The 11,034-nt window shown below is 40.5% G+C and overlaps 1 protein-coding gene across 1 annotated transcript; it reads right to left on the bottom strand.

Annotated features, from left to right (window-relative positions):
• Nucleotides 1-272: 272 nt before the first annotated feature.
• Nucleotides 273-9,156, bottom strand: LOC145408280 (uncharacterized). Its single transcript, XM_080279046.1, has 6 exons — nt 9,084-9,156; nt 3,931-4,058; nt 3,453-3,554; nt 2,265-2,381; nt 1,351-1,529; nt 273-384 (listed from the first exon to the last, which is right to left on the bottom strand). The coding sequence occupies exons 1-6, from the start codon at nt 9,133-9,135 to the stop codon at nt 363-365; spliced, it is 600 nt and encodes a 199-aa protein (XP_080135172.1). The 5' UTR covers nt 9,136-9,156; the 3' UTR covers nt 273-362.
• Between the last annotated feature and the right edge of the window lie 1,878 nt (nt 9,157-11,034).

Genomic DNA, 11,034 nt, shown 5'->3' with positions numbered 1-11,034 from the left:
GAGCATATTGACGTATTTTGCCCATATGCTTGTGTCCTCCAGGAGATTTTATTCGTCTAAGTGTGCGGCCACACTTGCTCGAAACATGTGATCGGGGAGATGAAACGAAGCACCAGGTTAGAGCTGCTGTAGTATTTGAGTCTGCACGTTGAATGACCCCTGAGCCTCGTGTCCTCGTGGCGATCACATGCTCGGGGGCAAGTGTGTCCGGTCCTTTAGGGAGTCGTCTTGGAGTGAGGTGGGCCAGTGAATGCTACATCCAACCCCTCCTAGTTGAAAACGCCTCTCTTAAGCTGAATAAAATCATTTGAATTGGCAAGAATAAAGTGTGGCTGTAAGTCCTGAGGCTGAAGAGACTCATATTAATCCATAAGCTGGCGACAACTGAAAGAGAAGAAAAAAAAAAAAGAATTAGTTTGTATCAACCGCATGTCATTAGTATACCAGCCACCAGGCAACTTGTCTCTTAAGCCCCGCCCCTCCTCATCCACCGCCTTTACTGTAGAGTACTGTGGGTGGGGAGGGGAGGGGCCACGGCTTCAGGAAGGGATGAAGGTGCTTAAAAGACATGTTGCCTGACAAGGGGTATAGTAGTAATTGCAACCCCTGGTTTAGATGAACGTAAACCAGATGGATTGCAAGTTTTGTTCCTCTGCAGATTCACCATCCTCATTTCAGAGGATAAGGAATAGCCATCTGGTTATATTAGTGCCACCACATGAAGGCGCCACTATCGAGCAACAAAGGATCATTAAGACAAATAAAATTTTTCCAAAGTTCTGATCTTTCCTTAAAATAGGACACAACAATCGAATTTACATCCAGGCCCCCAGCTATGCTCCTGGGCGAACAGAGATAAGAGGAAAACAGACTCAGTCCAAGAGTCTGACCAGGCCACAATCGAACCCCTCCAGTTGCGAGCTGGATATGTTCCCACTGTACCACCAATTCACAGTGAAGGAAGCCACCACTCTTATATTTACAAACTCATAATTTTAAGTTGATTGCTATACCGGTAGTCCTTTTACCTTAACCTGGCCCAGGTTTTCATCCTTTTGCAGCTTTCTTCACATACTGAATGGCAGAAAAAGACAGTGCTGTGGCACTACATCCTTGCAATAACGCTTCTTCATGACAAACACCATTCAGTATTCTCGTGTTAATTTCTTCTTACAGTTCAGATTCAAGAAGGAGAGATGGTGATTTTTAGCTCAGGTTGGAGTAAAAGGAACATAGGATCATATTTTAGTGCCAATTATTTATTTATGAGAGGATGAGTGAACTGTAGTGAAAAAATTCTGATGGCTTAATATACTTACTATTTATTTATTTATTTTTTTATTTATTTACCTGCAAAATTCTGGGACCCAGTGTGTTCCTGAAGGGCACTCCTCGGGTGTGTTGTTGCAGGGGCAGGTGCAGGTGGAGGGGTCCCACATGTACGTGTTGGGGTGCGCTATCATCTTCTCCAGGCACGTCGTCTTTAGTTCGTTCCGGCACTCGCACTGGCACATTCGCTCGTCGAAAACCTGGCATCATTTTATTGGTTAGTTTTGGACGCTCTCTTACACATATTCCTTATCTTTTTTCACTTCAACTTGGTCCAGCTTTATCGTCTCTGCATCTAGAATGTTCAGGTATAACAGCACTCAAAAGTGCTACAGAAAGGAGGTACAGCCGTAACACTGTCTTTTTTTCTGTCACTAAACAGTACGTGAAATATGTTGCTACAGGTGAAAGACCTATAGCTTATTTCCCTGAGTCATGTTACTGTTTTGATCAGGAGGTTATGTAGCACATCTTCCTTACTAAACTAAAAGGTAGGGCCGTATTTTCGTCGGATGAGCATGTCTTACTGATTGAATACTTAGGGCTATTTATGTTCTTGTCAGCTTAAGAGGCCTACGATCACTTCTTCCTTACTAGTCGCATATATATATATATATATATATATATATATATATATATATATATATATATATATATATATATATATATATATAGATAGATAGATAGATATATATATATATATATATATATATATATATATATATATATATATATATATATATATATATATATATATATATATATATATATATAAACGTATTTATAAATTTATATACTGTACACACACACACACACACACACACACACACACACACACACACACACACACACACACACACACACACACACACACACACACACACACACACACACACACACACACACACACACACACACACACACACGGCACTAACCTGTCTGTTGGTGCAATGTTCAGGTCCGGTCACGCAGCGACATCCACACTCCTCATCCTCCACCACGGTCAGCTTCACACATGACATCTCCACATGGTTCATGAGATGCCCCTCCACCTGCCCACACAAGCATTAGCACCTTTAACTCTCAGAAATATGATAACTTATTCTTTATTATATTCAGCGCTATCTGTAGGCGATTTCATGGTTAATACAGTATGAAGAGAGAACCTGTATTTTTACACAGGAAATATTTACTTAATGTGGTCCTCTGTAGCAGCGTTGTTCTTATTTATCACCAGCTTCTTTTTGTCCTGTGTGGGCTGAGTTGATGTTGAAGGTTGTTGGAAGCATATTTTTGGATTCTTAACTAACCTCATCGAACCAAACCAAAAGGATATTGACGCATTCATATGGCAGTACTTCATCACGCGGAATGACAAGTGGCGCCCATCCCTTACGAAAAACACCTCGTCCCCTTCATATTGCATCTTATGCATGGAGAGATGAGATTAGTTTATTATCTAAAAACACATTTCCGACAACCTGCACCATCAGATCATCCCACAGTGGATAAAAAGCAAGTTGATGAGAAGAAGGAGAACCGCCAAAAAAGGAACCCAGTCAGTGAAGTAAGTATTGGCCAATTTTATTTAGTTCAGAAGTAACTAAACTGAAGGGGTTAGGTAAAGCCTGTTGAGGTCTCCTTAGTATAAGAATAAAATGCAAATCAGGTCCTCGGGGTGAAGTAGTTAATTGCATCACTTGTATGTTATTTGATTCAACATATACGTCCCTTTTTACTCTCTTGTTATTGCTCTCTACAGGCGGGTTTATTCAGCTTTGTTTTGTTGGCATGATGGGGATTGGCAGTGGTGGTTGGCGTAATGGGTGTTGGCATTATCGTGGTTAGCATAGTGGTTGTTGGCATAACTGTGATTGTCATAAAGGGTTTTGGCATAATGAGGGCTGGTATATAATGGGTGATGGCATAATGATGGTTGCCTTAATGGGTGTTGGCATAATGGTGGTTGGCATGGCATAATGGGTGTTGACACAATGGTCATTGACATAATAGTGGCTGACAGTAGGGTGGTTGGCATACAGGTAGTTGATATAATGAGTGTTGCATAATGGTGACTGGCATGGCTTAATGAGTGTTGGCATAATGGGTGTTAGCATACTGACCGTGAAAGTCCTGTTGACGGATTTGGTTCCTACACACTCCTCTCGTTGTTTGACACACAGGTGACCCCTGCACTTCTTCACTATCACCACGTCGGGGTGAATCTGCACAGGGAGGTTATCATCGTCATCATCATCATTATCATCATCATCATTGCTACTGCTACCGTCACCGTCATCATCAACACACCCAACACACAGACACTCATCACTCTAACACCTACTACAGTCACCACAAATTCACTCACCTCTCCAATACCCATCACACTCACCACACACTCACCACACTAACCACACACCACTCACCATTCAAGTAACCACACATTCATCGCACTAACCACACAGCCACTCACCACATTAACCACATCACTTACCACTAATAACCACACTCACCACAGTCACTCGCCACTCCACAGTTACCACACTTACCACTCTAATACTCACCACTTTTACCACAGTCGCTCGCCACAGTTCTACTCACCCAGTCGTACTCTTTGGGCTTGGGTAGGGGTACGAGTTGGTCTACAGGCTGCATACAGTTCACTCTAGGCAATATCTTTTCCCATAATCCCCTCTCTCTCCTGCTCCAGCACCTCGCCCTACACTCGCCTGAGAAAGAATAAGATGACACTTAAAACATTAAAAACAGCGCGGAAGTAACATAGGTATAGCAATATAGCAACAGCATCTTCACCATCGTCACAGTCCGTATTCTTAACCACTTTTATCATCATCATCACCATCATTTGTCTTATCACCCATCATCACCAGAATCACGGTCCTTCCTCTCACCTTTATCATCATCATCATCACAATCATTACTCCTATCACCATTATCGTCATCATCATCACCATCATCACAATCATTACTCCCATCACCTTTATCGTCATCATCATCACCATCATCACAATCATTACTCCTACCACATTTATCGTCATCATCATCATCGCAATCCTCATTCTTACCACCTTTATCGTCATCACCACCGCCATCACAGTCACCACTCCTATTACCTTTATTATCATCATCATCACCATCCAGATTCATTCCCATCTAAAGGTGCGGTGAGGCTGAATCCAGGAACAATAAATGAGACAGCACAAAGAGAAACCACAGTACAATAATATAACCACATCATCAACGCCATAGACATATAAGAACACAAAAACAGGAATGAAACAACAGCGTCACAGAAATACAGCAACAACGTCATCGAACAACGCAGAACCAAATAGACGATTTTGACACCACTAGCGAACATTGGTTACGTTTTGTGTTTCTGAAATCTCGTCTTCATATGCATACATTTATTCCGAACTTAATTGACCAACTTCCACCAACACTGGCACAATGATTGGGATTGATCATAGACACAGGATTCTTCTTCTTCTTCTTCTTTTTTTTCCTTTTTTTTTTTTTTTTTTTGGTTTCATTCGGAGCATCCACACATTAAGCATTTGCAGTACTATCGCAGACAAACGTTTCTTCTTAACTCGTATATAGCATGCATGGTGGCAAATCGTCGTAGAGTTTACACGCTTAGCTCTTCATCCATGTAAAGGTGAATAAGAATGGTCATGTCATTTGAGATAAACTGAGGGCCTGTTTCGATACGATTATACGATTTCGTATCTAGAATTCTAATACGCTGGTACGCGTTTCTTGGCCATTAGCAAAGTCATTCATTGTGAGGTGTGAAATATGTGTAGAAACGTACGTTAAGAATTTTTGCTTTCAGTGTATTGTAAGATTTGGAGTACTCCTTTTTCGTGGCCTTTATGGAACGATATACACGTTATTTCGCATTACACCTGTGCTTCCTGCGTATTATCAAAACAACTCTCTTTCTTGGCGAGTTGAAGTGAAACGTTTCTCTCTCTCTCTCTCTCTCTCTCTCTCTCTCTCTCTCTCTCTCTCTCTCTCTCTCTCTCTCTCTCTCTCTCTCTGTTTATCTACCTGCCTGTCTATCTGTGTGGTTACCTACCTACCTTCCTACCTATCTGTCTGTCTGTCTGTCTATCTATATAACTTTGTCTACCTATCTCTATATCTATCAATCTATCATATGCAACCACTTCGCCACGATGACGTTTTTTATTTCAATCATGCTACCACAGTAAGATGTTATTCAACTTGCAAAACGCCTACGAATGAAGGAATTAATGAATGCCGTATCTAACTCCCCCGGCTTGAAAAATCTCTCAAAAAGCAAGTAAGATCGCATGAAGATAAAGATTAAGATACAAATAACGTCATCAAAGTAAAGGAAATATAAACTGTTGTACTGGTTAGGTATCTTTTTGTTGCTGCGTTAGTTTAAACTGCTCTTATACTGCAGTTCACGATTCTCCTTTCAGGGGATTGGAAAGTAGCTGGACGACGTTCATAGCAGTTAGTTGAGTCGTCTTGTTGCTGATTTCAGTTCTGTATATTATTTGTGCACTGTTTCTTATCCAGGAGAGTGTGGGTTAGGTTAGGTTTGTTTTCTTAGGTTAGGTTAGTTAGCTAGTCAGTAAGGATAATTTGTTAGGTAAGGTAAAACAAGGAGAGGTTAAGTTAGATTAAAGTAAAAAAAAGAAAAGAAACATTTGGAAGAATAATAATGCTAGGAAAATTAAACTTAGCGCGTAATGCAAAAATGTATACAGAAGGGAAATCTACCGCCCAGTTATAGTAGTGTCATCATAATGGCTTTTCTCTCCAGCGCCAATGGCTATGCTCGTTATACTCCAACTTTGCCTAACACGCCTATCTCTCCATCTTGAATACAATAGGTTTGCACTACAATATGGTACTAGTCACGAGGAAGTGCTATGTACCGAACGTAGAGCCACGATTATGCCTTGTTCTGGCACTAAGCTACGTGAGGTTTGCTGGAAAACGACAGAAACCTGGGCCAAAGTAAGGTAAAACAACGATATCTATGAAATGGTTTAATCCTCCCCATATGATCGCCTATTACTAACTTTATTTTTTTTTGTAACCAGGCTATTTTATTCAACCTTGGAAAGACTTTGGGAATTGCAGGGGCTGGATGTGCACTTCATTTGCTCCATCAGTAAAAGAGATCCCCTCCCCCAAAGAGCTAGACAAATTCAGCAGAGAACAACAAGGATTAAAAAAAAAAAAAAAAATGAAAGGAAGAAAGAATGAAAACGTCACCGGATTTAAGTGGTTGTTTTTCTTTATATATATATATATATATATATATATATATATATATATATATATATATACATATATATATATATATATATATATATATATATATATATATTGTCACCATTTCTGACATTGCTCTCTCCTGGCTGTTACTTCTGATGTTTCCATTCACTTAAGTTAATCCTCATTACGTCTCAGGTATGCGGTCGAATATCGCTTCACTCCATGCTGACAATCTTGATGGTACTTTGTGAATAGGCATATTTCTGTTATGTAGATTTGCACTTTGTTTACATATTTTATACAAAAACAGACAGTCAGACACACGGATGAATATAAAATCACCTTCCAACCTCTTCAGCGGAGGTAAAAATGCTCATCCAACTGCAGTCCTTTTCCTCCATCTCCAAAGTCAAACACTGTCATATCGGCCAGCTGGATCCCATTCAATCTGATGGCGTGTTATATTAAGGTTCTTTTTCCTGACTGCTGACGATAGTCTTAACCTGGGGAAACTAGCTGCATCTGCAGTAACGGGGTTAGGAACATTTTCCATTATCCCCTTCACAACCCCATTTCTTTTCTTAAGCTAAATATAATCGTCTCATGGTTGCAAGGATAAAATAAGAAAATACACCATCGGACTAAAGGGGTTAAGTTCTCGTTCTTGCCCCGAGTGACCGATCAAGTAATTTCATCTGTCTATCTATCTGTCTATAGCTCGACACCCTAATCCCGCAAAGGGTGGCCACAGACAAAACGCCTCCAAGTCACTCTGTCACCCACCATTTGACTGCCCGCCCCAACTCCCTCCCCTCCTCCCTCATGCTGCTGATAATTACGTACCGGAATATTCTCTACAATAACTGTAGCTAATGTCGACGGTCGGTGACTCATTTAAAATCTCTGACCTCTCCTGTCTTGCGCCTCACTGTTTACGCATATTTCTGGCATTCAGATAATCATCAAAATCACAAATTGCAACAGCTACCACTCGCCCTTAGGAAATCTATCCATCATCTATTCCAGTTATTAGCATTTGGGAAGTAACTATTATTTAGTTATTTATTTTTATTATTACTGTTATTATTATTATTATTATTATTATTATTGTTGTTGTTGTTGTTGTTGTTGTTGTTGTTTTTATTGCTTTTGTTGTTACTGTTATTGATTGTTGTTGTTGTCGTTTTTTATTATTGTAACTGTCATTGATTATTATTATTATTATTATTATTATTATTATTATTATGACTACTGGATACTCATGGTATTTCCTACGGAAATCTGGAAAAACTGTTAGGTCAACCAGTCCCTTCCCCTTCTCTTGCTTCATATCCATAAGGAGAGTAGGTCACACGTAATACACCTTTCTTCACCATCATTATACTGTATCTTCACCTTCATTAGTTTAACTTGTAGAAATAAACACACATACACCCAAGAAACCTAACTGCCATTCTTAGAGATCATGTAGGTGCAGATATACTCCATTCACATAAATTAATATCGTGCCTTGAATGCTGAGATGTAGGAAGAGATTTACATAAGGGCAGTGCTATGGAATGAATGTACAGTCGCAGTATTGTCTAGGCCTGTATTCTCATCGGCTAAGGTGTTCCCTAACACCTTTTCCCTAGCAATTTATTTTGTTTATTACACCGTACTGTCCTGTTCTGTGTGGCATAAATCTCTCTGATGTCGCCATACTCTTCACAAATAACGTACTAGAGGATATTAACCAGCCATATCCAAAAATAAATCGCTAAGGAAGAGGTGTTAGGGAATTTCCTTATCTGACGAGAAAACGAGCCTTATTTTGCCAACGAGCTACGAGAAATAAACAGCAAAAAGACTAAAATCTCTGCCAGGTTAAGGATAAAGAACTCTTGTAATTCGTTTGACTCCTGAGAAGTAAATTGAGAACTGTGATATACGGGTAGTAACGCGATTGGAATAACCAGGGAAATCAGATACTGGCTCTTGTTTAGGCTAAGTGTACAGGATGTGGTGTTTAGCTTTGTCTTTAGTCTCGTTACCTCTCATGGTCATAAAATCTGTTGTCAAATTCACGTACCGACATTGATTTTGTTTCTATCTGCATGTTCATTTTGTTCATTCCTCTGTATTCGTTTATATATATGTCTATCAACCTACCTATCTATCTATGTGCTTACCTACCTACCTGCTTATCTATTTGTCTGTGTCTGTCTGTCTGTCAACAAAACAAAACAAAAAAAAGCAAAGAGACGCAGCTTTACCTAAAAAAAACATATATAAAGAAGGAATGACCCGGGCTGACATGGTTAGTTCTGCCAAGCATCAGTTGTTTGCAGAAAAAGTAAAATGCCTCGGCTCGACAGAAAACAAATCCCTCTCTCTCTCTCTCTCTCTCTCTCTCTCTCTCTCTCTCTCACACACACACACACACACACACACACACACACACAACTTTAACACGTTTCATCACTCACCATCCCCAACCAGAAGCAGCAGCAGGCCTAGCGTCACCACGGAGACCTTCATTATCTTTAAGTCTTCTCTTTTTACAGGCAGCGGAACGAGAAACGAACGTAGAAAATTGAAGAGGTGTGGAGAGAAAGAAATGAGGAAGGCGTGTGAAAAATGGAAAGGGTATGGTGAAAAGGAAACGAAAAAAGAGTGTGGGAAATGGAAAGGATGTGGTGAAAAAGGAACGAGAAAAGACTGTGAGAAAATGGAAGGGGTGTAGTGAGAGACGGAAAAGGCGGGGCGAGAAACGGAAGGGGTTCGATGGGAAACCTGCAGTGGACGGTACAGGGGTGTGGCGATGATTAGGGGGTGAAAATATTTGAAAGAAGGACCAGAAGTATGTATGTTAGAACTGTGTGTATGTAGCAAAGAGTGTGTGATGGCAGTGAGAGAGGTGGAGTGGTGCGTACTCTCGAATATGTATCAGTGCTATCTGTATGTATCTCAGGGCATATGGTGGTGATGGTGATGTGAGAGTTGATATGGTATGTCCCCTCTTGAATATCTGAGAGCTGTTTTTACGTATCCACGAGCGTGTATGATGGTAGTAATGGAAATAGTGGAGTTCACCGCTCTCTCTTGGATGTAACTAAATCCTGTTCGCAGTTAGCTAAGAGTGCGTGGTGGTTGATGAGGTGGAATGGTGCGTTCTTTCTTGAATATAACTAAGAGCTGTGGTGGTGGAACAGGTAGATTGAAGAGCTGTTTGTGTTCAGCTAAGAGCGTGTCGTTGTGGTGGTGGTATGGATGAAGCGGTGCGTCCTCTATTTAGGAATACCCAAGCAAAACTGTCTAACATTCTCACTTTCCGTCCTGTAACCCCTGTCGTGCTCTGTGGCGGATGTCACTGGCAACCTGATGAGGTTCCAGTTTGTGGTTTACGCTTTGTTACCCAAATATGGAGATCCAGTGCTCTACCGTGTGCTTTATCTCTCCCAGCTGTGGCTGGTGCACGTGAGGGGACTAAAATGGAGAACCAATGAATAACCATGTCTTTTATCCCTTCCTAGCTGTGGTTGGTGCACGCAAATATTTATTTGCTTTATCCTTTCCTAGCTGAGGTTGGTGCCCGTTTGTATTAGCTTTTCCTAGTTGTGGTTGGTGCACGTGAGCATTTATGGAGAGCCAATGAACTACCATGAGTTTTGTCCTTTTCTACAGTAGCTGTAGTTGGTGCACGTAGGAATTTATGGAGACCCAGTAAACTACCATGTATTTTATCTCTCCTTAGCTCTGGCTGGTGCGCGTAGGTATTTTCTCCAGGCTAGCTCCAGATTTAGTACCCCTCAATCCGATGACGCATTTCTCCTTATATTCTTATCTCTAGACGATTTCATTCAGCTTGAGAGAGATTTTTCGAAGTGGAGAGGTTGGATGTAGCCTTCAGTAACCCCTTGACTGCTAGACATCTCCCCAAAGCTGAATAAAATCGTCTGTTAGTAATAAAAGTAAAAAATAAATATACCACTGGACTATAGGGGTTAACTGAGGGAAATCCTACTAGTCAATGGCTTCAAAAATGATCCTGAAATAACTCTTCTAATAGTACACCTTTGAATTTTTCTAATGCTAACAAGAGACGATTTTCTTCATCAAAAGAAATCCTCGCAGGGTTAACAGGGGCGGATCCAGGAATTGGCTAATGGGGAGGTCCGGTGTTTTTTTTTACCCACTGATGATAAAGCTTTATTAGTTGCCAGACGGAGTACGGCGAGGTATTGTTTTTGGTCAAGCTTCTTCGTTTGCTTGTGTGTTTCTTCGTTCGTTTGTTTGTTTGTTTGTTAGCAACATTACGGAAAAACGATTGGATGAAATTACATAAAATTTTCAGGATATGTGGACACTGGTCTCAAAAGAAAGTTATTTAATACTGGAGGTAATCGAGTGACCCTGAAAGGTCAAACTTAAGGTCAC

Source organism: Coenobita brevimanus, chromosome 76, assembly GCF_032717465.1.
Source record: "Coenobita brevimanus isolate Jiangsu-jjx chromosome 76, ASM3271746v2, whole genome shotgun sequence".
Lineage (NCBI taxonomy): Eukaryota > Metazoa > Arthropoda > Malacostraca > Decapoda > Coenobitidae > Coenobita > Coenobita brevimanus.
This window is presented reverse-complemented; position numbering and strand designations above follow the sequence as displayed.

Coding starts and splice junctions, on each gene's coding strand:
- LOC145408280 (XM_080279046.1), bottom strand. CDS start 9,135: ATGAAGGTCTCCGTGGTGACGCTAGGCCTGCTGCTGCTTCTGGTTGGG. Junction 2,382..3,452: donor CCGTCAACAGGACTTTCACG/GTCAGTATGCTA, acceptor TTGTGTGGGCAG/GTGGAGGGGCATCTCATGAA. Junction 385..1,350: donor TGGGTCCCAGAATTTTGCAG/GTAAATAAATAA, acceptor CTTCTCTTTCAG/TTGTCGCCAGCTTATGGATT.